We start from the raw sequence: 26,662 nt of genomic DNA on the forward strand, positions 1-26,662 counted from the left end.
ATTCAATTTTAATAAGTGATTCATAATGTTATTTTTTTTTTATAATTTAAATATAGAGAAAAAGATTGTGAAAAGTATAAAAACAAAGCGTAATTGACTTAAAATGACAGATAGACAAAGACAGGCGATTACTTTTAAACAAGAACGACTTGGCTCCTTAAAATCCACAGCTTGCTTTCGTGATCATAAATTCATAAACATTAAATTCTAAATAATAATACCTCCCCATAATAATTACACCACCACTCTTTAATCCGTGTTCATTTACAAAATCTGAATTTCCAACCCAAAAAAAAAAAAAACTTTCTACGGTGAGTTTTATGTTTCGGCAATTTTGTACTCTCCTTTTTGGGGTTTTTTTTTTTGTCTTATTTGCATGAATTGTGCTCGGAATTATTTTTGTGCGTCGAATAAACTGTTGAAACTTGTCGAATTTTGTTTTGTGTTTGTGTATTCCTTCTGGGTTTCTACGTTATAGTGTTAGAATTAGGGCTAAAGTCATGATTTGTAGTTGGAAGGGTGAATTTTCATTTAATTTTGTTCATAACCGGTTGTGTAGGAAATTCATTTGGGAAAAGAAAACCCTTGTCCTTACTGCTTTTGGATTTTAATAAAGTTTGTTCTGCTTCATTATCATTCATGATTTACTGATTTTTTTTTTCGATTTTTGTGTTTGGGTGAAATTTATTTCCGGGTGAATTTACGAGCCAGCCGCCTCATTTCGAGACCCTATTAATTGCATAATTCGACTGTAAAGAGGAAAATCGGTTGAACTACTTTGGTGTGTAATGTCAAATTTATTGCAGTATGTTGTAGATTTATATGTTTCTTTTTTTCGGTTCCTTGGTCGTGTAACGAAATTCACGATCTCATCATTTATATGAAAAAAACAAGAAAGCCGATATTTCCTATGTAGTCCATCTTCTTGTTTTATGAATACAGAGACATGTTTATGTAGGTCGTGTTGGGTCCAACCGATTTTTTATTTTTTTTGTCGATATAAAATTTCAGGTTAGACGTATTTATCGGTAAACGAAATGGGTCAAGCTTTGGGTTGTATTCAAGTGGATCAGTCTACAGTTGCCGTGAAGGAACAGTTTGGCAAATTTAACGAGGTGCTCGAGCCCGGCTGCCATTTTCTGCCGTGGTGTATCGGCTATCAATTAGCCGGTTCACTAACATTGCGTTTGCAACAGCTTGATGTTCGTTGTGAAACAAAAACCAAGGTTTTTCCACCGTATAATATTACTTCTCGGACAATTAATTTTCTTTCTAATTGGTTGTCACGTGATTTATAAAATACAAATCAAGAATCCTCTGTTTTTGCGCTTCAGGACAATGTGTTTGTCACGGTGGTTGCTTCGATCCAGTACCGGGCATTGGCGGACAAAGCAGCCGACGCATTTTATAAGCTATCCAACACTAAAGAACAGATCCAAGCTTATGTTTTTGATGGTACGGTTTGTGAATATACGTTTTTTTCTCGATTCTCGTGTGGCAAATTTATACGAATAATAAAGGATGGATGAATGTTTTTTAGTCATAAGAGCGACCGTACCGAAACTGGATTTGGATTCGACTTTTGAGCAGAAGAATGACATAGCTAAAGCTGTGGAGAATGAACTCGAAAAGGTAATGCATGCTTCCATGCTTTTCGTAGCAAAAAAAGTCTCGTTTATACGCACAATGTGTATGTATACTTAATAGTTTATATGTATATTCTGCGTTTTCTTACCTTTGCAGGCAATGTCTGCGTATGGTTTCGAGATAGTTCAGACACTGATTGTTGACATTGAACCAGATGCTCAGGTCAAGAGAGCCATGAACGAGATAAACGCAGGTAACTTTTCCGAGATAAACTGCATCCACATGCTTCTATTTTGTTGGGTTTTCGGTGATATTATAAACCTAATATATTTTTAGGCCTCATTTGGCTGACAAGATATGTCATGATTGATCAAATAATTGCACTTATTTGGTGTTTGATTAGTTTGATAACTTTTCGGGCCGGGCCAAATCTTTTTGGGAAGAACGACTCCGTAATCTTAGTTTATTAGGAAATTGTGCATTGGATATAGGAGGTGGAAATTGGATCTGAAATTCCAAATTCCGATTCCGATGTGAAATCTTCCGATTTTGGAACAATATATTTCATTCCGAATTCCGAAAGTTCCGATTCCTTTTGAACGAAATTTGAATACATATTAGCTCCTATTCTCGATCCGATTTTAATTTTTGAAAATATTTCCAAAAATTCCGATTTTCGAGTCATCCAATTTCCGATGTGTCCAATTTCACTGATTGGAATTAATTTTTCACTTCCGATTAGAAAAACAATTTTTCGAAAGTGCTAATTCCTATCCGATCCATCCAAATTTCCACCCCTAATTCGACCCCCCTTATTCCAACTACAGAACTGAGCCCAAATAAGATTGCAATAATCTTATCTTGGTTTATTCCATTTGTGTCTACCAAACGAGGCCTTATATCCAAGAAATAAAGCATTTTGCACTATTTTTTTTAATGATCATATAAATCATCTAACGATCTGTCGATATAATTACAGCCGCTAGGCTAAGGGTAGCTGCAACCGAAAAAGCCGAAGCGGAGAAAATATTACAAATCAAAAGGGCAGAGGGAGAAGCAGAATCCAAGTACTTATCTGGCCTCGGTATTGCCCGTCAGCGTCAGGCCATTGTAGACGGTCTTAGGGACAGCGTAATAGCCTTCTCCGAGAACGTACCTGGTACTTCAGCTAAGGATGTAATGGATATGGTACTCGTCACTCAGTACTTCGACACTATGAAGGAAATCGGAGCATCTTCTAAATCATCTGCTGTTTTTATCCCTCACGGGCCTGGTGCTGTTAAAGATATTGCTACGCAGATTCGCGAGGGTCTTCTTCAGGGGTCTGCTGCGTCTACTAGTTAACGTTTCGGGGGTGTTTTCGTCTTTTTGTTGCTTTGTTCGATATATATATATATTGTGTACTGCTTTTTTTTTTTTTTTCATTGAATGTGTAAGTTTGATTTTTGTTTGTAATTGTGGGTTCTTTGGCTACTGTAATGTGCAAGTTTGAGTTGATTGTTACTATCTTGAAATTATGGCCAACCCCTGAATTATGGTCAAATTACGAAACTCTCCCTTCTGTTTGGGTAATTACAGCTGCCCATCAACTATGTATTATCTTATAAAAAAAACCCTTCATAGGTAAATTTAGGGATGTTAAATCGGTAAAGTCGAACCGAAATTTCGGACACCTACATTTCATACCGTTTGCCGAACTGAATATATGATTTGGTTCGGTAAATAACCGAATTACATAAATTTTATGTTAAAATATTTAAAATGAGGGATTGCTGTAATTATTCAAACAATAAGAGTTTTTTTGTAATTTGACCGTACATCCTTGTTCGTAACTACTTGACCTACATTATAAATATTAATTGAGATCCAAAGAAATAATAAATTGAAAAAAGAAAAATAAAATAAAAATAAAGAGAAACACGCCTTTTGTAAATAGTGTCTTGTCAACAAAGAAAAGTCTCTCTACTGTTTCTCTTTCTATTTTCAAAATTAAAAGGAAGAAGGAAGAGAGAGAGAGAGAGAGAGAGAGATATATATAGCAGTGTACAAAGAAGATCAGCGGAAAGTAGCGTAGTAAAGAGAGAGAGAGAGAGGGGAAAATGAGCAGCATAGGCACAGGCTACGATCTGTCAGTAACGACATTCTCGCCGGACGGCCGCGTATTCCAGATCGAGTACGCCGCCAAAGCCGTCGACAACAGCGGGACGGTCGTCGCAATCAAATGCAAAGACGGCGTCGTAATGGTATTTATCTATATATTTGTAGATAGACACCAGTTTGTATCTAACTAGGTTTTGCGTTTGGTTTTTTTTTTTTTTTTTACTTTTCTGATGTTGTTTTGGAAGGGAGTGGAGAAGTTGATTGCTTCAAAGATGATGTTGCCCGGGTCCAATAGAAGAATCCACGCCGCCCATCGCCACTCCGGCATGGTACCCCCTTTATACTTCGTTTTCTTCGTACACATATTTTTCCTAATGCGGATGTTTGTATTGGATTTTGATAATTGGTGTTTATTTGTTTGTAAAATTGAGAGGAAGTTAGTTGGTATCTAGGTTACTTAAGTTTTGGGCATTATTGTTCATATGCGATCACGAAGGTTCAAATTTATCATCTAGCTGAAGAATAAACACTTTCAGCAACAAAAGGGTCTTGTAGTTTTTCTTAATTTTTGTGGTGTCTTCTCAGCATTATACATATGTATAAACACTTTGCTGGAAACTGTTTCGTATCTGCTCTTTTAGAATTTAAATAGAACGTTTATCCTCTGTATTTGATATTCTATCATATGCAGGCTGTTGCTGGATTAGCTGCAGATGGCAGGCAGATTGTGACAAGAGCAAAATCTGAAGCAACTAACTATGAGAGGTTTGTTTTGTAGTTTTTTTTTTCTGTGATTTTCTTTTGTTTGTGTTTACTTTGTCTATTGAGCAAAGGGTCTTTGAGCATGTCGAAAATGTGTCCAAATATGCATTCCCAACTAACTATGAAAACTTTCATAAACCAGTAAATAATATCATCTGATTATATTAGCTCAACAATTTTTTATTTTTTTAAGAATGCTCTAGCGAGATGTTTTCCTACTCATGTTTTCCATCAGTGAAACTTTTGAATTTGCAGCATCTTGAAATTTTGAGCAGATACATGTGTATGATCATACTGTTTTGTTGTTAATGTGGTTATCTGTTGCTGTTAAAGTATAACTTAATGAGCATTTGTTCTGACATCTTATTGTGTCTTTATCATTTCCAGTGTGTATGGAGAACCAATTCCTGTAAAGGAACTTGCAGAACGTGTCGCCAGTTATGTGCATCTGTGCACACTATATTGGTGGCTAAGGTTTGATATTCTATCTCTTGTTATTCTATCATTGCGCTTCCATTAATTCGATGTTCTGCCTGTAACCCCGATAATAAAATTTTGCAGGCCTTTTGGTTGTGGTGTAATTCTGGGAGGTTATGATAGGGATGGGCCACAGTTATACATGATTGAACCATCTGGCATATCCTATGTGAGTTTTTTTTTCCCTTATTAGTCGCAAAAAATGGTTATTGCATTTGATATCCATAATGCCTCGGGTATTAATCTAGTATATGTTGGATTGTTAGGATCATATTACGTGATATCCTTTTTGGAATTTCCTTCTTATACTTGTGTACTAATTTATATTTTCTATTTCATCAGCGATACTTTGGAGCATCCATTGGAAAAGGAAGGCAGGCTGCGAAAACGTAAGCTGCCTGCTCCCCATCTTGGATTTACATACTCTTTAAATCCTGGAATGAAATGGAAAAATAATAAATTGTAGCTTGTGATTTCGTAAACATGACTTTCTCTCTATAAATCTTTATATGGTTATCATTTTGGTTCTCTGTTAGGCATCCCTTTACTTTATTTATGTCTACTTTTGCAAATTTATGGTCATCTTGTTAGGCATTTCTTTTTACTGTGATCTGCTGATGCTGAGCCAAATATTATATTTACAGGGAGATCGAAAAATTAAAGCTTTCAGATATGACATGTCGACAAGGTGTTATTGAGGTGGCCAAAATGTGAGTCTTATCTAGTAAAGGATATGCATCATTATTATATATAGACATATACATGTGTGTGTGTGTGTGTGTGTGTGTGTGTGTGTGTGTGTGTGTGAATCATGAATGTTAATATGATCTAACCAAACTCCAATCCTATTAATCATTAGATTGTGCTGTAAGTCATTTCTAACTTCTACCAGATAGTTGTGTATAAGATGAACTATGAACAATCGCTCCTTCAACCTAGGAAATATACCACCCACCCTGTAATAAGCCTGACATAACAAATATTTGTTGTGGTAGAATTAAACACCTTCGGAAATGCTGGGGAAGATGAGAAGTTAGACAGTGCAAAAGTTTATACACGAGGGATCCTATATAGTCTACAAGTGCTTTCAATTCTGTGTTTCTTAGATTAGTTAACTAAAACTTCTACGGGAAAATGTTGCTACCATCACTCTTACCTACAATTTTTGTAAATATCATTTGACTTTGTTTTGCAGCATATGTTCATAACTGTCTTGTAAAATAACTAACTTGGACCTGCTTTATCAATGCTCAACTTTACTGAACAAATGAAATCCGAAAACCAACTCTTATTGTTTAATTTCACACTGACACTCGTTGTTTTGTTTCTACTATACAATGTTGGCAATTGGTCTTTTATAATATGTCCCATGTTTCGTATAAGCAGTATTTATGGGGTGCATGATGAGGCCAAGGACAAAGCCTTTGAATTGGAAATGAGTTGGGTCTGTGATGAGTCGAATCGCCAACATCAAAAGGTAACCGGAGTGTGCTTTTATATTATTATCACACCGAGCTGTGTCTCTTTTGCATTTTGTTATCGTTTTGCGTTACTTTGTCGTAACAGGTTCCAGACAATCTATTAGAGGAAGCTAAGGCAGCAGCTAAAGCTGCACTTGAAGAAATGGATGCAGATTAGTTTTCACTCATTTGCTTTGATCATTTTATTTTTTTCTGCTTCGAATTATGTTGGTCATGGTGTGGAAATACGCGAAACGGCACCAAAGATGATGTTAAGTCAATCGGATTTTATTAAACCTATGATCATGTATACTCTACACTTGCGATGATATGCACATCACCGTGAAGTTTGATCGACCGATTCGTAATTCATATATAAGAGAACATCTTCAGTTCCATATGATTAAGTGGCTAAAAATATAGATTTTATTTTTTGAAATTTCAGCAATTTAAAAAAAAAAAAAAAAACATGTACTAAAGTATACAATTTTTCGTGTTTTAAAAAAAGATTTAATAAATGCTTGAATATTTCTCCAACCCAAGAACAAAACCTGGGTACGGCCCATGAAAGAAAAACTGAGGCCCAGCCCACGAACAAAAATTATGGCACGGCGTCTAACAAACTGCTATATTTTGCAGGAAACAGTAAAAAGTCAACAAAAAACATGAAACAATCCTGAGCATCTCTTTTCTTTACAAGAATTAATAACAACTGACACAATATTATGACATCCCCTTTACAGATGCAGCAAAACCTATAACAACAACAACGTATACAAACAAGAATCAGAGCTTGTTTTCTAGCTCTTTTTCGCCTCGGCATTTCCTCGAGCGGTTGTTTTGCTGTACACGAGTACCAACAGGAACAGCCCTATCACCGAACAAACCACACTTCTCTTTCCAGAAGCAGAAAATCACTTTCCCCAACCATTGAACTAGAATCGAAACAGGCAAAACGGGATAAAGACCCTCCTTTCACTCTTAAGAAAAGGAAAAACGGTTTACATTCTAAGAAGACGTTGTTTCAACTTCCTTTCCGCTACCTTCTTCACTAATTTGTTTCTTCAACCTCCTTAACCAGATTTCATACACAACAGGATATGGTGTGCCGCATAGGCTGTCAACATAGTCCGCAAACGCTTTCACTACAGCAGATATGTCGCCTAGTTTCTGCTGAATCAGCCTCCTCGACCAAGAAGTTTCTCTCCATTGCAATGCTCCTTCAACCGAATCCAAAACGGGCAATTCCACACCACAACAAAAATAGAGCATATACACCAGGCTTTCTGCATCAGAAGCAGAGCACAATTTCCCTTCTTGAAGAGCCGCAGTGGAAGAAAAATGGAGATTTAATGCTGGACGGTCTCTTTCTTCTAAAATCGCATGCCCCCACCCTATAAGGACATAATAAGGCCGCCCCATACCAGATTTCACGCATATTACATTTTCTGGCCTGATATCTCCATGTCGAATTCCAAACGAAGCAGAAGCAGAGAGAGCAGATAAGCAATCATGGCAGCACCTTATAGCCTCGTCTGGACCAAAACGCCCTTCTCTTACCATATCAGCCACAGTTTGTCCCACCGGAGTGGTGACTAGGACAGGGGTTCCGCACCATGGGTGGTCACAGTTTCCACCTGTGCTCGGTTTCCGACAATGGCCTGGATGAACTACCCGCCCCGATGCTGACAGTTCGGGAATATACTTACTGGATATTCCTTTCTGTTTCATTACACTCAGTACTTTCGTTTGCCTCTGAACATGGTACCACAGATTCATGTCTTGCCATGCGGGCTCTAACTGTGAAGGATGTGAGCCGACGTACAGAAAGAGAGACTTTCCGGGATCTTCAAGAGAAGACGCAATGTAAAACAGAATCTCCCCATCGTTTAGAACTTCGTCTATCTGATAACCCTTTTGCCAGGTGGCATCATCTATCATCAAAATAGACCCTGCTTCTAGCTTCAGAGATTTTCTTGAGTCCACTTTAATGGACTCTTCTTGTACTTCCACAATTTCAGGAGAAGCAGTGCGATGCTGAAAGCGGAACAACCCATTACCGTTCACCCTTGTATTATCCTCCAATTGCCTCTCGATCCTCCTTGCTTGAAGACGGGAACTGTGGTCAGCTGCTAAATCTTCAATTGTGTTTTTAGGTGTTCCAGCATATTGCGATATGGAATGAAATGTAGCATAAAGTACCTGCAAAGCCCCAATGTCACCCCAGTTGGCATTTCCGAGCTTGTTCCATATCCTATCAACTGGGGAAATTGCAATCTGCGAATGGTTCTTGATCCATGCTGCAGCAGATTCGTAGACGTTATTTAGATCGAATTCCAGCTTACTCAGATCACCTTCGATTTTAACAACACCGCCGTATTGAGAATCGACTAGAAGTACAAAAACGGAATTCAAACTCACAGGAATGTTGGATCTGCTGATACTTCTTGCAAGCAAAACACGAAGAGCAAAGAATAAAGCTTCGCCCATAATAGAAGTGGAGGGCTTAGGGTCCTCATCTGCTGAGGTAAGACCTCCAATATCAGGTCTAAGCAGGGCGAAGGCAATAATATCATCCCACTTCCCTTGTGGATGTCTCGGGTTTTTGAGCATTATAGCCGAGGCACAAAGCCCTTCAAGTTTACCTTTGGCAATAGCCTGCTCAGCTTGGTAAAATCTCAAGTTCCGATCATACAAAGACGAGATATAGAAAGGCATTAGATCGTTTTCAGCACCCCAAAAAGCTTCCCACAAACCACTCGCACTTGCATGCAAAAAGTCCTCAAGAGCAAGATAAGCAGTTGCTTCAACTGTGCTGGATGATGACGCGTATATGGCACTAGGCATACGAATTAATTGCTGAAATGGAACACCTTCTAGAGCATAATCAAACTTCTGAAGGTCTATTAACTCAAAAGGAACATCAAATGAAGGCGTCCCATTATCTTGAGCGAGATCCTCAAGCCAATCCGTAAGGTATGCTTTCAGGGTTTCACTGTCCACAAATCTACGCAGAAATTCCTTCCTATCTTGAGTTCTACCACCTGAGGAAATACTGGACTTTCTGGCTGCGGACTCCACTGAATCCCGATCTGAAGATATACCTAAAAGTATAATGTTAATTTGTGTAACTATCAGTTTTTTTTTCCGAACATTTCCCATTGATCTGTTTATATTAGAAATAGAACTGCAGATGCAATTGGAAATAAATTCAAAGAGATACAAGCTGAAAGCAAAATTCTGAACTATTAAAAACATGTTCGAGTAAATCACAGCTCACAGTAAATATCTCAGCCTTTTCCTTCTAAAATGAAAACACGACTCCTATACGGATGGTAATTTCAAACAGCTGATTTACCACCAAACTGAACTACCTTAACCACGACCCACCCTTGTTGGAAAAGACCATAAATGGGTTACAGTCTCGGGTTTCAATATTTCGACCCAATCAGATCCGGTACATACATACATATATGTGTCTGTATATACACAAATACACACAAGTGAAGATAAATTCCGTCTTATATGGAAGCATTTAAACTATGAAAAACTATATGAAACGGAATCGATTTTTCGCTAAGCATTTCCCCTGCAGCAGTCTCTATAATTTGATAACAACTAAACAAGATTAAGCAATTTGCAAACGACGCCAAAAAATAAATTAATAAAATACAATAAATCAAACACAAGTGAAAGTACAGATCCTCATAAAGTAAAAGAGCAATTAAAATTTAAAACCAACTGGGATCACCAAAATCACGAGAATGAGCAAAAATAAACTGTAATTCTACGATAAATCAGTGCAAATGATCACTATAATCGTTCAATTAGGGCATAATTCAGTTAACACAAAATCATCCGAAAATAAAAAAAGGGAGGAACAAAATTAGGGCTCAGAAAATTCAAAAAAAATACTCACCTTCCATAGCAGAAACGAACAACTGATACAATTGGTGCAGATTTCGGCCTAGATCGTTGACATCGTCAGTAAGCAGGAAGTCCACAACGACTGTTACTCACTCTCTCTCGCTCTAGAGAAAGACCCATTTCTTTTTCCTCTCTCTCTCTCTCTCTCTCTAAGCACACGCTTTTCTCTCTCTAGAAATGCATCGGTTTGACAGAAGCCTTAATATTATAATATAATTATATTGCTGGACCTTGTTGTCGTCAAATATTCCTTCATAAAACATTATTAAAAATAAATCTTAATTAAATTTAGATTTAAACAATATTTATAGTCATACCTTGTGCTTTTTCAGGTGTACTTGGCCATACTCTTTTGTCTTTTCGTTTTTGAAATTGCAATTCAATGCTGGCACCAAATGTGTCCAAATTGGACATCATTTATTTATATAATTCATAAAATGGATATAATTTTGATTGAGGATTAAAAGATTAGTTATACAATATTTAGATGAATTATTTATTAATTACTTTTTTAAATTAACATGTTCTATACTATGTATTTATTTGAGGAGTAAACTGCAAAAACTACCCCTGTGTTATCTTAAACTAGCAAAAACCCCCCTGTGTTAATTAAACTAGCAAAAACCCCCCTATGAAATTTTTTAAGTAGCACACTCAACCCATAACCCATTTGAGTGTTGACCTGCTGTGAAAATACAGTAATACCCTTGGGGATTTTTTCAGTTATTAGATTATTTTATTTTTTAGCTATTAAAAAAATAGAATTACTAAAATTTCTGCATATATCAGTTATTTTTTACTATCATAAAATTTCTGCATATTTCAAATTATTTTAAATTTGCTTCTTGAATTGGCTGAAAATACAATTAAATTATTATACTCATTAAAAAAAGACAACTAAATGATGTAAAAAAAAAATTAATAATGTATTTCTTTATCTTGTAATTATTTTTAAATATCTATACTTAATTTGATTTCTAAAATGTTTAATAACATTTCAGTTTAAAATGTTTACCAAAATTTATTTAGTATTTCAATTTCTAAACAATCAAAATAAAACATATAATATTAAAAATAAGAAAAAATCAGAAAAAGAAACAAACAATGAGAATTCTGGAAAAACTTGGCAGCATCTCCGACAACACCACCATTGTCTTCCCACTTTGAAATTGAATCCCAAAATACAATAAACCAAAAATTTCAATCTCCCTCTTTAACCAGATCGAGAAAAAGAAAAAAAAAAGGGGAAAGATTAGAGCTTCTGCAAAACCCAGCAATAACCCAAAAAAAAATTCCACAAAAATCCGTCGAATATCAACGCAGATTCCTCCTAAAGTTATGTATGCAGAGAAGATTTTACATGTGGTGGATAAATGCTCGAATGTCAGCTTGTAATCGGGGTTGTAGACTGGGCTCGAATTCGCGCCGCCGCCGAGGAGCTTCCAAATCAACGTGAAAAAGAAGATTAGTTGCTCCGAAGTCCTTACTGATTTTGATCCCCCAATCTCCAGAAGCCCCTCCGGTTGTCTGGCCACTTGCTCGAGTGTGTACTTTAAGCGGCGGCGGTCACGGCGGTGCTTGGAGAGCAACAAGGCGGAGCAGCCCATGGTGTAGGATGTGTTGCGGTGGTGGGAGGCGGCTGGACGGGATGTTGGGGTTGGAATTGGTGGTAGGAAGATGGAATTAGGGCTTGTGTAGAATTTATAAGAAAGTCATTAAAATACATACTAATACATTTTTGTTGGGCAATTTTGTCATTTTAGGTTGAAAAATTCATTACCACCTGCAAATCTGGCGCGTGTGTTACACGAGAGTGCACTAGGGGGGGTTTATGCCATTAACTAAATTTCACAGGGGGGTTTTTGCTAATTTAATTAACACAGGGGGGTTTTCACCATTTCAAGATAACACAGGGGTACTTTTTGCAGTTTACTCTTTATTTGAGTGCAAAAGTTGTATGCTTTAACTCGCGATATTTTCCTATATACCCAATTGTTCGAGGATCATCAAGCTAAATACACCACTCGAGTATTAAAAGTTATGTTTGAGAGAGATCGTTCACTTTGATATATATATTCGGACCGAGCACAAATCAAATTCGAGTAGTATAAGTTTTTGTAAATCTTTTTTTTCTTTTTCTAGTTGAATTATCTTTTAAGCTTGGTTCATTATATTAACGAACCAGACTGAGATACGCGCGCGCTCTCTATTTTGGTAATGACAATAGATCTTAAATTTGGTTTGATTTAGAGAAGTAGTCATGATCAAGACAAGTGATCATTTATTCAAATGGTAAAAGTTGATAATTAATTAATCCAAACAAAATCCCAAATTGATGATAATATTCCCCCTTATGCCATTACAATTTTTTTTTTATTTCAGGCATGCACTTCTTCTACTTCCATTTTCTCCATAGCAGTTCCATTTTCAGATTTCTCTTCTGTCTTAGAATCTTCTTCCTTCTTCGTTTTTTTGTGTAAGAAATCACATTCCGTAGTCCAGTTGCCGAGTTTCTTCACAGCCTCTTCATCTGATAAACAAAACAAATTCACAAAAACTATCACTAATTAATATTATTACATCAAAATAACATCTCTCTCTCTCTCTCTCTCTCTCTCTCTCTCTCTCTCTCTCTCTCTCTCTCTCTCTCTCTCTCTCTCTCTCTCTCTTACCAAGCCTTGGGACAGTGTGGCCTTGAGGGTGCCTAATGATGAGAGGGTCGACAAACGCAGAGGCTAACTCCTCAGAAGGCAGTTTGAGCCAATCTTTTTCTCCAATGAAATGAACAGATTTTACATTTATCGGATCTTTGTAAGCAACCTCACATATACTTGGCTGCCTAAACTTCGAACCCGATATCGATACAAATAGTTCCATCGGTGGATGCTCCTTCAATATCTTCCCCTGCATATATATCCATCAAAATAAATACAAATTTCCAATATCACACAAATTCGACAATATCCTTTTTCTTTCTTTTCTTTTCGATTTTATGGAAAATTTCAAGTACCTGTGCTTGATATCCGAGTAAAAGGGCCGATAAAGTAGCTCCCTGCGAATCAATGTGATTAGTATTTCATTGCTCTTATTAAAAATTGATTCTTGGAATCAAGAATCAACTTTCTTGAAATGTGATTAATCAATTTTCTTGGAATCAAGAATCAAGATGGGATTTTTAATTAATTTATTTTAATTAGTTACCTGGGAGAAGCCAAGCAAGCCATGAAATGGACCTTTGCTAGTAATATAATCACACAAGTAATCAATGCATTCATCCAAGTTTGTATACTCTGTGAATTCCTGTTGTTCAATAAAGCGTTGAAAGATACACAAATTAAAAACAAGTCCCTTAATTATTTGCAAAATCAATACAATATATAACATTGATGTATGTATGCATCTATATATATATATATATATATATATATATATATATATATACATTAAGGTTGATCTAATTTTGAAGTAGTACCTTATCAAACTGAAACCATTCAAAGTAAGGTGGTGGGAATATTCCTTCGATGTCGGATTTCCCTCCGGCCGGGAATATTCCGTCCGGAAAATCCTGCATACATAATTTTTTTTTTCAGACACGACTTTTTCCACATGATGCAAGAGAATATACTATATGAATATATATACCATATCAAAATGGACAAAAATAGAAGGATCCCATTTGCTGATTTGCTTGCAGAGGAAGCTTCCACTGGTTCTGAAACCATGCAAACACAGAATCTTCTTCTTCTTCTTCTTTCCTACTTCTTTAGCTTCCATTTTCACACACAGAGTGAACCAAAAAAAGTGTGATTTTTTTTGTAGTTGAAAAGAATGTCTTAGGTTAAAGAAGGATCTGTAGGTAAGAGGCAACTAACTTTTGGAGTTTGGTAGTTTGATTGGTTGGGACGGTGTACACGTGGTCGAATCCGATTGGTTAACACCATGCATGCATTTATAGAGAGAGAGAGAGATTTGTTAAAAATAAATATTTTACTCACATTTAAAACGGTCAACAACTACACCACTGAACACAGTAAAATCGTGGCTGGCAAAAGATAACGGCTAGTTTGAAATCGTGCTCGTAGATTATTTCCATCGATATAAAAAAAATATGTATATATATATATATATATATATATATATATATATATATATATATATATATATATATTTAATTAATCAATAATCCCCATCTTCAAAGATCAACTGTTACAGAAACATTTGTCGGTCCTCTCTCTCTCTAGAAAGTGAAAAGGGAAATAAATAAAATACGCACCACCGTCTGTCTCCTACACCGTTAATCCCACACAAATTTCTTATCGAAAGGTAAATTTTTATTTCGCCATTGAAATTTGTGTTTGGGTTTTATGAAATTATATGTGCAAGAAGTCGTTCTGTATCTTTCTTGATTTTGTTTTTTAATTGTAATTTTCTTGAATTAGGTTATCAATTTTTCCCTCTTTTTTATGTTCCCATTTCTTGAGTGGTTCCGATTAGGGTTTATGCTTCTTCGTCTCATCCTATTCCAATCCAGAAAAAAAAAATGCAGCTTTTTTTAAATGCTTTTATATTTTGATTTTTGATGTTTTTTTTTTTGCTTGGGCTAAAGATCAGATTTTTCGTTTTAATAATGCAATTTATTAAAATACTCTGGCTCTGTGTGAAATTAGTCCAAAATCTTGGCTACGAGGGCAAAGATTTTGTAATGGGCACCATCTTTTTTCAGGTTTATCAATTCGGTAATTTACTTGAGTTTTATTGTATGAGTGCTTCATGTTTCAGTCCCTTTTCGGGTTTATTAATTCGGTAATTCGGTAATTTAGACTTTGAGATTAGACGGACAAAATGTGATTAATTATCCGAAAAATGGACAACGTGATGCGTTTTTCGCAAATTGATGGGTAAATTTGGTTTGATTATTTGACAGTAAATGTCTCTATATAAGCCTTGTCGAAATCTTTATTTTATATGGAATAGGCTTGTAATATTATGAATTGGAAGGCGACAAAATGTAGTTTCTTTCGATCCCACTTTTTGTGTAATTAACTGATGCATTTTAGGAGCGGCACTAAAGTGTGAGTTCTGTTACATTGCAGGATCAACTTATTCCCCGATAATTTTGCAAAACAGCATCCTAGAGCAATCATTTACCGTCGTAGAATTTGAGAGTGGAGCTTTTCTACTCCTTCGAAGAAGCCTACTATGGTAATTTTACATTTATCTTAGTGTTCTCTTACATTCGTTTTCGCTTTCTGATTAATTGGTGAATAGGGTATCCGAGTCAAAGAATTCAAGAAAACAGTTGATATTCAAAACTCGAGAAAATCGGATTTGGGGTGGGAGTCGTTTTTCACGTATTTTTTTTCTTTTTCTTTTTTTAGGCAACGAATGAAAATCTTCCGCCAAATGTTATAAAACAGCTAGCTAGGGAACTCAAGAATCTTGACGAAACCCCTCCTGAAGGAATCAAAGTTGGTGTTAATGATGATGATTTTTCAGTAATATATGCTGACATCGAAGGACCCGGTACACTATTATTTATTGTTATTTTTTCCCGTTTGGATTTTTACGAGATATTATTTTCTATTTGGTATTGATGCCTATAACAACCTCGCAGCTGGTACTCCTTACGAAAACGGTGTTTTCCGCATGAAGTTGATATTGTCTCGTGATTTCCCTCAAACTCCTCCAAAAGGTCCGTGATTCTCTCTGTATAAAAACCCGATCTTGATTTATATATTTTGTTCGTTTAGTTTTAAATGTATTATTATCTCGTTTACTTGCAGGCTATTTTCTTACCAAGATTTTTCATCCGAATATTGCGACCGATGGTGACATTTGCGTTAATGCTCTGAAGAAAGACTGGAATCCGAGTCTTGGTTTAAGACACGTGTTGATTGTAAGTTCTCTCGATTTTTACCAACATTTGTTTCATCGAAAGTCGTGCGTTAAATTTAATTGGTTGTTTCGATAATATTTTAATCAACAGGTAATAAGATGCTTATTAATCGAACCGTTTCCGGAATCAGCTTTAAATGAACAGGCTGGCAAGATGTTGCTCCAAAATTACGACGAGTACGCTAGACATGCGAGGTGATGTCGTGCTTCTAACACGCCTTTTATCTGTTTCAATATTATTATATATTTTTTTTTGTGATTATCTGAAAAAAAAATTGGACAGGCTTTACACTGGAATACATGCCATCAAGCCGAAGTCAAAATCGAGAACCGGAAATGTCGACCATACGAACACTACTGCAGTGAAGTGTTGTGCGGAACAGAAGAACGGTGTTGTTCCGAAAATACCCTTGCCATTGGCTACGAAAATAGAAAATTTACAAGATCAGACGGCTGATGTGGCATCATCGATCGAGGGTGGATTAACGGCACCGAAGAAGGATAGTGGAGTTAGCAAAGCTCCAGCAGACAAAAAGAAAATGGATGCCAGAAAGAAAAGCTTGAAGAGATTGTGAAGGCTTTCTTTAAATTGTTATGATAAACTTTTATGTTTTCTTTTAATTACATTAAATAAATAATTAGAAAATACTGTACCAAAATATTTGTTTCTTTTGTAGTAAATTTTTTGCCCAAAATTATTTGCAGTCGAGAAGCTATTATAGTAACAAGGGTATTTTAGTAATCTATTTTTTTTTTCTATAATCCATGCATATTTATTAATTTTCTTAATTGATTAAAACTAAACATTCTTCACAATCTTATATAATCATCACAAAGATTCCTACTGAAAAGTGGGGATTAAAGAAACATCACTTAGCCATCATAACCTTAACAAACTCCTCGTAATTAATCTGTCCGTCACCGTCCACGTCAGCCTCTCGGATCATCTCATCAACTTCCTCGTCGGTCAGCTTCTCTCCGAGATTCGTCATGACGTGGCGGAGCTCTGCAGCAGAGATGAACCCATTTTGATCCTTGTCGAAAACCCTAAACGCTTCTTTCAGTTCCTCCTCGGAATCCGTGTCCTTCATTTTACGGGCCATCAGATTCAAAAACTCAGGGAAATCGATTGTTCCGTTTCCATCCGCATCGACCTCGTTTATCATGTCTTGGAGCTCTGCTTCGGTAGGGTTCTGGCCGAGTGATCTCATTACAGTACCGAGCTCCTTGGTTGTGATGCAGCCTGCACATTCAGTTCAAACTAAGGCTCCGTTTGGTTCGTGGATTTTGAAACGAGGAAAATGAAAATGGAAAAGAGAATCGAACACCAGTTAACTCGTTCTCCTTAATTGTTTCAACCCAAAGAGTGATAAACGGGAATTCTCAAGCGACAAACAATTGCGGGGGGAAAAAAAATCTAAAGCCGCAAACATTTACTCCAACCATATAGCTCCAGATTCAATTTGAAGTGTTTCCTCGTATCCAACTTGTTAATCTAATCAAGTTAAAGAAATATTTTCTGTAATCTACATGGATCCAAATCACACGAAGCGTTCAAAACAATATCTAGCTGACCACTCTACGATCAATTAAGGCCTCGTTTGGTTGCCAAGATAATCTAATTGAAATCCAATTATTTTATCAACAAAAAAAGACTACCTAAAAAGCAAGACAAGGTAAGATGGCTGCTATGATACATAATATTTGTGGGTCGTTCCGACAAGTTATTAGAGATACCAAACATGAAATAGAGTTCAATTATTTAGTTAATAATGTCTAATTTCCACAACCAAACAAGGCCTAAAAGTTAAAACCTAATCTGATCTCCAGCAATATCTAAGATCAATAATCGAATTTTTTCTTCAACCAAAACGAGGAAAAAGCAATCACAATCTAACATATACAAAATATATGCAAAATATACAGAAAATCTATATATGCAATATTTGATATTCATGGGCATAGAAAAAAAAATGCTGAGAATAAAAAGAAAAGAATGAGGGATCAAACCATCGCCATCTTTATCAAATAGGCTGAAAGCTTCCTTGAACTCCGAGATCTGATCGTCTGTCAACTGATCCGCCATTTCTCTTCCTTAACCCAAAAAAAAAAAAAAAAAAAGCTTCAGTATTTACCTTCTTTCTCCTGCTTTGAATGTGTTTGACGAAATGACAACGAGAAGGGGTGATTCTGCAAATATGTGATAAGATCCGTTTGGTTTTGGAATTTGTGGGAAAGCCAAGTCAGCTTTATATATCATCTCAATTGTCGTCTACGTGGAGAGGAATAAGAAAATGACACGTGGCGGCTAATCACTGGCTCAGATAAACACTATTAGTAATTAAATTACAGTATTTAATATTCTGTTTTGAAAATGAAATTTTGGGATTTTAGTTTTATCAACTTGCTTACATATTTATTTATTTATGAGTAATTAATAATCAGTTAATATAATAAATTATATAAATTTACTGTTAAATTTTTTTTATATAAAATTAAATTGACTATTATTTATTATGTGGGTTTTTGCTCTCTCTTTCTCTCTCTACCTAATAATTAGAGAGAAGAATGAAATAAGGCTGTGTTAGCGCCACGCCACCACATCGGCCGCTCCCCGCCCCTTTTTCACCGCCAAAGTAAACCGACGGCGGCGGATTTCTCAAACTCCCAGAAAAAAGACACAATCTAGAGAGAGAAAAAAATAGACACGAAAATGGACCATTACAAAATATTGGGGGTTGATAAGAACGCGAGCAAAGAAGAAATAAAGCAAGCTTTCAGGAAATTGGCGATGGAATTCCACCCGGACAAGCACTCCCAATCCTCCGATCGTTTGAGAGATTCCGCCACCCACAAATTCAAGCAGCTCTCCGAGGCCTACGAGACTCTAATCGACGATCGCAAGCGCGGCGACTACAATCTCAGCAGAAATTCCCCTCGGAGCAAACGGTACGATTACCGTCACGGCGGCGGCGGCGGCGACGGAAGCGGCCGTGCTTATACTTACGGCAATCCTTATGGTTATGGTTATACTGGTTCTGCCGGAAGTAGAAGAGGCGGCGACGGTATTCTCACCAAAATCGAGATCGGCCTTCGGTATCTCACCACCAGGAGTTTTCTTCTCAATGCCACATTTGTCGGGTAATTAATTTCTTTTTTTTATTTATTTATAATTTTTTATCTGAATTGATATTTCATTAAAAAAAAATCATTAATTTTTTTTATTTTTTCTGAATATGAGTAAATATAAAACAGGGGTTACATGTAATTTGCAAAGAGCTGCAGAGTAGAAAGTAGAAACAGTGAACATATACAAAAATGAATTTGGGAAAGATTCCTTATGCTTGATAAAGAATATACTTTTAAGGCATCCAATTAAACTACATATCTCGATTTTCGTTTTATGTTCGTGTCTCTGTTCATATAGTAATTTTTAATCTAACTACTCGATGGAGGTTGTATGGATCGATTGTTCAAATACTCGCACGATCGTTAGTCCTTTATATAATGTTACTACCAGTTTTAAGTAAAAGAAAAAAAAAATTACGATCAACCTCAAATTATATTTCTCGAGAAGGATTTATAATTATGTGTATTTGCACCAGTATTTTGTTGGGTGGGATGTATACCGTTGATGCCAGTGGCAAGGCACTATGGAAAATGCATAATCCCGGGGTAAGTTCTCGATTTTTTGTTTTCTCTTCCAAGAAAGTTTAATATGCAAATTGTGTATCATCATATTTTACTTTACTCGTATCGTAAGTTATGTTTTGTGATTGCAGAAATCTTTTGAAGACGCTATGGAGTCTGTAGAAAAAGCTAAAGACCGCAAAGACAACTCTATTTGAGCTCCGTTGTAGGTTTTTTGCTGTTATTCTACTTTGCTGAATTTAACTACACCATAATTTGAGGTCAAAAGATTGTATAGGTCCATCTCGAATGTTACATGTTCGATTTATACGGAAGATATAACAACGATTCTGCAAAGCATGATGCAAATAATACATAGTACAATAATGTGGGATGTGTTTGATTTTGTTTGTTTACGTAAGGCCGATAAAAATGCTTGGGGGTAAAGTCTGTGTACAGTTTGCGAGTAGTATATTCGTTATCTTCGTCAATTTTTGTGTGGTGGATTCATTTTCTAATGTAAATTGTCAAGTTTAGCATCAAATTTTTTTTCGCAATAACTAGTGATGTTATTTATGAATGTAATAGTTAAAACTGAAACGAAATATTCAAATTTAGTCGATTTTCAGTTCAATTTTTATTTAATAGGGTAAATTACAAACACCCCCCTGAGGTATGGTTAAATTACAAAAACCCCCCTCTTGTTTGGATAATTACATCTACCCCCTCAACTATGATTTTTTCTTACCTTTATGGTTCCAAATTCAACATAGTCATCTAGATTCCGTGAAATGTGCTCTAGTTTGTACTCTTTGTGTAAAAAATACAGTTTTCGATGCACCACAAACTGATATATACAAGCTAAAAATCACATATTATGGTCATCTTGCTTCATAATGTAGAGTTTGAATGGGATAAAACGGGTACAAAAGTGATAATATTCCATATAATCTCGAAGATTCCACTAAATTTGATGAGTTGAGGGGGTGGTTGTAATTATCCAAACAAGAGGGGTGTTTTTGTAATTTGGTCATACCTCAGGGGGGTGTTTGTAATTTACCCTATTTAATAATATTTTTCATTCCAAATTCCAAATTTCCAACTTTTCATCAAACAACCATAAACAATTACAATAAACCTAAAGATAGATACACACATTAACTAACATCCATCACAAGAATCTGCAAACAAAATATTCACTGCAGCAATTTTAAAGACTGTGCTGTAACTGTAGGCTACAGCTTGATGCCCTTGCTTAATATACAACAAACAACTGTCTACGAGTATCTGAGTCGAAAAGTAGTAGACAATTTCTTCCCAGCCCCTAATCCATTAATGACTATGGATCTTTTTTTTTTTTCTTTCTTTTTTTGGTAAATAAAAATGGCCAGAAAACCTTAATATGACGATAATCATAATCAGGAAAAGACGGAGCATTATGCGAAAGGATTTCCTCCAATTGATGCAGCAACAGGCCCTTGAGCAGGAACATTCCTGCAAGAACTCCAACAAAAAATATCACTTTATGGCTGGCTAAATGACTCACTAAACATCACATTAAACTCTTAAGTGTGTGTGTGTGTGAGAGTGAGAGAGAGAGAGAGAGAGAGAGAGAGAGAGAGAGGACTAACGATATCTGGGTGTTTGGCGCTTGTCCGACAACAAATCCCAAAGAGCTTGCTGAAGAAAACATGAAAATTAGGTGAGATGTAAAGATAGTGGGGAATAATTAATAAATCAAAAAAGAAGAAAAAAATATACCAGTTAAAGGATCAAATGCAACTCCACCAGGAGTATAGTACGGAACAGAATTCTGGGGAAACCAGGCCTCGTTTGCATCAACAACATAAGGAGCTGCCATATGATTACTCGGTAAAGCTGCTTGCAACGAGCTCATGTCCCAGAAATGAGTCTATACACAACGCCTTATAATTAAAATCATTCCAACCGTTGATATGCATAAACATATGGGCGCATTTGTAATTAATTAATAGATGAGATCTATAGAGCACAATTAAACAAAACATACCACATTGCCGGTTTCCAATTCAGCGTCGTAGGGAAGATCAAATGGATTGGTAGGCTTATTTCCAGTTGCAAGTGGATGAATTCCAGCCTATCATAACAGGGGAAGAGCAAGATAAATATATATAAATTTAGAGAAAAAAATGTTTTGATTTAGATAATAGGAACTCACCGCTGCTGGAGCCATGGAGAAATCATTCGACACCATACTGAAATGTGAAGAAAAGTTCGATGGAGAAGGTTCGATCTCATCTGTATTCCTTACATTTCCATCATTCATAGCCTGCAAGTATACAAGTCTCAGAATAACCAGAACTATTACGGAGAAATGACTGGAAATTTGGTGAAGAAAAAACTACTCCGATAAAGAGCATATTTAGTACAAATCAAACTAACGATACTATGCATAAACAGACATTTTGTTCTTGGAGATATTGATTGAGTTTTCGAAATAAACATGTTCATCAGATTTCCAAGATATGTATCGACCTCATACACAGCAAAGCCGTGAGCTTTATTAGCATCTGAAGCACGGGGCACGTTAGCTTGATTGCTATTTCTCAAAATATCATGGATTGGCTGTTGTGCAGGAGGATCTTCAAATGCATTCCAGAACTGTAACACGTCAAAATATGCACTAGCAATAAATTAAAAAAAAAAAAAAAGTCATACTTTATAGTTTACGTAGGATAGTGCGGGCAGTGCTTACCCCAGCATTATTTGTGGTGGTTTCAACATTTTGCCGACCATCAAGCCAAGGTGTATTTGTTGACGCAGAAGAACTATGATCAATTGAAAACGGGTTAAAATTTCCTCGATTATTCCCATCAGAAGATGGCACTGTGGCAGGGATAGCATTGTCAAAAGTCGCCCATCCACCATTGTTCGGCATTACCGCATCAGAAGTATTCCCATTAGAAGCAGCAACTAATGGTGAAGGCTGTAGGGTTTGTGATGGTTGTGGCTCACTGAATGCTGCGACTGAAGAAATAGGATGTTGCTGGAACAAATCAACAGACTGAACCAACACTGACTCTGGCCATTGAGTATTATTACAAACAGTCGTATTCGTAGAAGTAATATTTTGTGGTGCATAGGGCTCGTTGAACAGGTCCATGCCATTAAAGTTGGTGGAAATTGAAGACTTAGGTAGACAAGGGAGAGATGAAGTTTTCTCAAGTACAGGTTGTGCGGTCTGAGAGATGATTTCTTGAAAACCGACAGAATTTCCTGATCTGAAAGACGTCGAATCGAACGATCCAAAGCTTCCGGAAGATGTATTTCTCTGCATATAAGAAAATAGCATTCAGAAGCCCAATAAGAATTCAAAAGAAAAAGAATCAATAAACACATAATTTCAGACTTATAAATTTCCGATTAAAGAAGCATTACCGTTCGTCCTCCATTGCTTCCACTATTAGCATTATGCCCGTGAGTTTCACTAGAGAAATAACTTGAAGTTTCGCTGAAGGGGCTCCCAATTTCTCTCTGAGAGTTAGGTGACATCACATCAGATTTAAATGTATCACCTCCACCAGAAACAGAATAATCAGAGGCTCTGGGGTTCGATCCCTCGTTGGCAAACCTTTCATCGTTCGCTTGGTCACTTAAACGACTAGGGCTCAAGAAACTAGACAGCTTCCCCTCATAAAGGCCTCGATCTGAACCAGGCTTTCTTGTAAGCGAAGGTACATGTTTCCCATAACGCCTTTCTTCGTACTGAAAATCATATGGCGGACTTTGAGAGTATGAATGATATGAGCTCGCTCGCCTCGTCTCATCTTCATGGCTTCTTATACTCTGAATACACAGTTTGTGGTCACTATGTTAGTCTTTGTTCGAATTTTAAATTGTAAGAACTAATAATATCTATCTAAAAATATTTCAGAGGTATATAACCTGTGGATCTCTAGGAGGTCTATCGGACGAATTTTCCACGGCATATCTTTTATCTACATAAACATTCTTTATAAACTCGCGAACTTTATCAGCATTGCTGCAAGAGAAAAATGTCGGTTGTTTAAGGAAAATTTTGTTTGTATAAGTCAATATACAATGAAGTACAATAATCTGGACCTATTATCCGGAAGCCTCTGTCTTTGTGGGTCCCACGCCTTCAAAAACAACTCTCTTGCACGCTGGAATAGTATAGTAATGTATTATAAGTAAACTTATTTTACTTATGATATATTTGACGAAGGACAAAATACCAAGAAATATATTTTACCTGATTACCACCTTTCTGAAGTGCATCCACTTCTTGTGAAGTAAACTTAGCCATGGAAACGGATTTGACACGATGAGTAAATTCACGACTGCAATTTCAAACAGAAACGATGTGTTTCATACAACTATTATCCGGTACAGAAATCAAAACCGATAATATTGAATCTTCAGTTAGATAATTTCTATTAGTTTGTTTCCCAAAACTGACGACTCCTTGCATAAAGAATCTCCAAAGATCCCTTTTCTTATGAGTAATATTCTTCGAAAGTTCCTCAACTAAAACCTCAATCTTCTAAGTTCCACAATCATACCATGATGTCAGAACAAAAAAGTACAATTATCGGGAAACATTACGTCAATAATTAAGTGGTAAATTTATTTCTCCAGAGATATAAAACTGTAATCAAATTCAAAAATGATCATGTTAACTAATTCGTAAAAAAACCCATAAAACTTAGCTTCTCAGAAAGAGAAACGCAAACAAACACTCACTGTATTCCACTGCATGTCGTGCAAACGAACGTCCAAAAATTCGTGCATACATATTGAGGACCCTGCAACCAAAAAGTACATTTCCCAATCCAAATATTAAGTCCAAAAACAAATCTCAACCAATACACATTTAAAAAAAAAACAAAAAACGAAACGAACGGAACCAAAACCGTAAAACTCCCGGAATTTTTCAAATTTACTCAAAAATCAGTTTCACCTATGAAAACATCATAGGGCACCACAAGCAGAAAATTTCGATAACCTAAATACTAAATAGTCACTCAGATAAGAGCCAGAAATTACTTCAATTTCAATTTTCAACGGCCAATTGGCTATAAACTATAATCAAACACCTCTAATTTGAAGGAAAAGCTTTTAAAACTCAAAAGAGAAATCAGAACGAAGCACAAAATTTTTCCAAAAGAGAGTGAGAAAAATGAAGTATACATTACCAAGCTGTTGCAGTTAATGCATCGGCGATTAGGAGGGAGCTTCATCAGTCCCCTAATAATCTTTTCATTTCTATCATCTTCCCTTTTGCTACCCATTTTTTTTCAAAATTATTTCAACCTAGCAACTCAGAACAACGAATCAAAAACACAGAGAATTTCCCCCAAATTAACCAGCAGAAATTACAAGAGCGAGAGAAAGGAATAATCAACCCAAACAAAACAAAAAAAATCTAGGGTTTTAGAGAAATTTCCTCTTTTGTTTTGGATGGATTTGAAAGAACGGGACTTTGAATCAGCCTCGCTCTTTCTCTCTCTTCTCTCTCTCTCTCTCTCTCTCTACACTTTCCGGAGCGTTTCAATTTTGGAAATAATAATGATTGTACAATTATTGCCGTTGGAGAAATATAGCTAATGCCAGGAAACACCCTGCTGTGCTACTTTATTTTTGTTTTCGTTTGGAAGAATCAGATTTTTCCTGGCAATAGAAGATTTTATCCGTGTACGGATTGAATTAATGATTTATTTAGTAAAAAACAGTTTGCCCCTAAATTAAGGTTTGCATTTTGCCCCCAACAAAATAAAAATCGCACGTTTTTGACTAAATTTGTTAATTCGTTGCAAAGTGCCCCTAAAATAAATTTTCTGACAACTTTGACCGAAATGCTAAAACATGTGGGTTGCATGTGATATTTGCAAATATAATTTTTTCTCTTCACCTACATTTATATTTAATATATAGGATGTATGTGAATGGACAAATTTATCTCTGCAAATCTCACGTGCAATGCACATGTTTTAGCATTTCGGTTAAAATTGTTGGAATATTTAATTTAGGGGGCACCGTGCAACGAATTAATGAGTTCAGACAAAAATGTGCATTTTTTTTTAGGGGCAAAGTGCAAACGACCCTTAATTTAAGGGACAAACGGCTTTTTCTCATTTATTTTTTTGTTAATTTCTTTCTTTGTTAGAAGATGTTTAGAATAACATTCTTATAATTTTTTTTTTGTGCTATTCCTTTTGGACCTGGCTATAACAAAGTTGTTCATATCAGCCATTCATCTTGGTCCATATTTTTTTTTTCTTTATTTGGAATTATACTATATAAAAATTAAAATAAAAATAAGTGGATATAAAATTAAAAGAAAAATAAGTGGATATAAAATTTCATAATTTTTTTTGTAAATACCCAAATTAATTCCTATAAATACCTGCTCGAAATTTACCTTTATCTTAAAATATTATGTATAATTTGCATAATTAAAACAAATACCAAGAGGTATATTGTTTTGCAATATTATCAATTTAAATAGATTTACATCTCTATGGTCTATACATATTCATTCTAGGTATAAATAAATAGACCAGAGATGTGGATTACACTAGCCAAATCTTATGCGGTAGGTTCAATCCAAAATATACGAGTATGTTGTGGATGACCCTCTTGTTATAGAAATTGACGAATATGTGGTGGATAACCTTCTATTTATAGGAATTGATGAACCTGTCCCACAACGGTTTCTGAATGTGTTGCGAATGCTAAATCATGAAAAACGAACAAATAACTTAAGAAGATAAGAGAACTTAGTAGGAAAGTACTTGTATTGGTTGAGTATTTACAATTGCTTA

The 26,662-nt window shown here is 35.9% G+C and overlaps 8 protein-coding genes across 9 annotated transcripts; 4 read left to right on the top strand and 4 right to left on the bottom strand.

Moving 5' to 3' along the window:
- The first annotated feature begins 108 nt into the window (after positions 1-108).
- On the top strand, positions 109-3,090 carry LOC105976731 (hypersensitive-induced response protein-like protein 2). Its single transcript, XM_013001991.2, has 6 exons — positions 109-311; positions 1,012-1,226; positions 1,335-1,455; positions 1,541-1,632; positions 1,744-1,840; positions 2,567-3,090. The coding sequence occupies exons 2-6, from the start codon at positions 1,038-1,040 to the stop codon at positions 2,929-2,931; spliced, it is 864 nt and encodes a 287-aa protein (XP_012857445.2). The 5' UTR covers positions 109-311; positions 1,012-1,037; the 3' UTR covers positions 2,932-3,090.
- A 373-nt stretch (positions 3,091-3,463) lies between these two features.
- Positions 3,464-6,784, top strand: LOC105976742 (proteasome subunit alpha type-3). The gene is made up of 9 exons (XM_013002002.2): positions 3,464-3,830; positions 3,933-4,016; positions 4,379-4,452; positions 4,837-4,923; positions 5,011-5,095; positions 5,269-5,315; positions 5,571-5,636; positions 6,313-6,403; positions 6,493-6,784. The coding sequence occupies exons 1-9, from the start codon at positions 3,687-3,689 to the stop codon at positions 6,562-6,564; spliced, it is 750 nt and encodes a 249-aa protein (XP_012857456.1). The 5' UTR covers positions 3,464-3,686; the 3' UTR covers positions 6,565-6,784.
- A 219-nt stretch (positions 6,785-7,003) lies between these two features.
- Positions 7,004-10,558, bottom strand: LOC105976690 (Protein kinase superfamily protein). 2 transcript variants are annotated; one of them, XM_013001948.2, is made up of 2 exons: positions 10,306-10,558; positions 7,004-9,490 (listed from the first exon to the last, which is right to left on the bottom strand). In XM_013001948.2, the coding sequence occupies exons 1-2, from the start codon at positions 10,310-10,312 to the stop codon at positions 7,395-7,397; spliced, it is 2,103 nt and encodes a 700-aa protein (XP_012857402.1). In that variant the 5' UTR covers positions 10,313-10,558; the 3' UTR covers positions 7,004-7,394. The 2 variants fall into 2 exon arrangements, with proteins under 2 accessions (XP_012857402.1, XP_088681417.1); XM_088825291.1 differs by having other exon boundaries at positions 7,004-9,478; positions 10,306-10,527.
- Positions 10,559-12,571: 2,013 nt separating this feature from the next.
- On the bottom strand, positions 12,572-14,238 carry LOC105976655 (family of serine hydrolases 2-like). Its single transcript, XM_013001910.2, has 6 exons — positions 13,956-14,238; positions 13,786-13,878; positions 13,515-13,613; positions 13,324-13,365; positions 12,986-13,217; positions 12,572-12,843 (listed from the first exon to the last, which is right to left on the bottom strand). Exons 1-6 carry the CDS (start codon positions 14,085-14,087, stop codon positions 12,692-12,694), a joined length of 750 nt encoding a protein of 249 aa, XP_012857364.2. The 5' UTR covers positions 14,088-14,238; the 3' UTR covers positions 12,572-12,691.
- A 256-nt stretch (positions 14,239-14,494) lies between these two features.
- LOC105976654 (ubiquitin-conjugating enzyme E2 22) lies at positions 14,495-16,903 on the top strand. Its single transcript, XM_013001909.2, is given in 8 exon segments — positions 14,495-14,636; positions 15,407-15,515; positions 15,692-15,836; positions 15,928-16,005; positions 16,097-16,209; positions 16,300-16,403; positions 16,492-16,745; positions 16,748-16,903. Coding segments are annotated over 7 exon segments (756 nt in total). The 5' UTR covers positions 14,495-14,636; positions 15,407-15,512; the 3' UTR covers positions 16,807-16,903.
- A 51-nt stretch (positions 16,904-16,954) lies between these two features.
- On the bottom strand, positions 16,955-18,361 carry LOC148766732 (calmodulin-7). The gene is made up of 2 exons (XM_088825292.1): positions 18,219-18,361; positions 16,955-17,451 (listed from the first exon to the last, which is right to left on the bottom strand). Exons 1-2 carry the CDS (start codon positions 18,292-18,294, stop codon positions 17,078-17,080), a joined length of 450 nt encoding a protein of 149 aa, XP_088681418.1. The 5' UTR covers positions 18,295-18,361; the 3' UTR covers positions 16,955-17,077.
- A 90-nt stretch (positions 18,362-18,451) lies between these two features.
- On the top strand, positions 18,452-20,285 carry LOC105976665 (chaperone protein dnaJ 72). The gene is made up of 3 exons (XM_013001920.2): positions 18,452-19,349; positions 19,814-19,883; positions 19,991-20,285. The coding sequence occupies exons 1-3, from the start codon at positions 18,922-18,924 to the stop codon at positions 20,054-20,056; spliced, it is 564 nt and encodes a 187-aa protein (XP_012857374.2). The 5' UTR covers positions 18,452-18,921; the 3' UTR covers positions 20,057-20,285.
- Positions 20,286-21,000: 715 nt separating this feature from the next.
- On the bottom strand, positions 21,001-25,559 carry ZIGA4 (ARF GAP-like zinc finger-containing protein ZIGA4). Its single transcript, XM_013001919.2, has 13 exons — positions 25,034-25,559; positions 24,582-24,643; positions 24,091-24,178; positions 23,940-24,001; positions 23,763-23,859; positions 23,256-23,663; positions 22,573-23,148; positions 22,353-22,478; positions 22,036-22,146; positions 21,868-21,954; positions 21,600-21,750; positions 21,470-21,518; positions 21,001-21,332 (listed from the first exon to the last, which is right to left on the bottom strand). Exons 1-13 carry the CDS (start codon positions 25,127-25,129, stop codon positions 21,275-21,277), a joined length of 1,971 nt encoding a protein of 656 aa, XP_012857373.2. The 5' UTR covers positions 25,130-25,559; the 3' UTR covers positions 21,001-21,274.
- Between the last annotated feature and the right edge of the window lie 1,103 nt (positions 25,560-26,662).

This window comes from Erythranthe guttata, chromosome 11 (assembly GCF_056151865.1).
Source record: "Erythranthe guttata isolate IM_541 chromosome 11, IM_541, whole genome shotgun sequence".
Classification (NCBI taxonomy): Eukaryota; Viridiplantae; Streptophyta; class Magnoliopsida; order Lamiales; family Phrymaceae; genus Erythranthe; species Erythranthe guttata.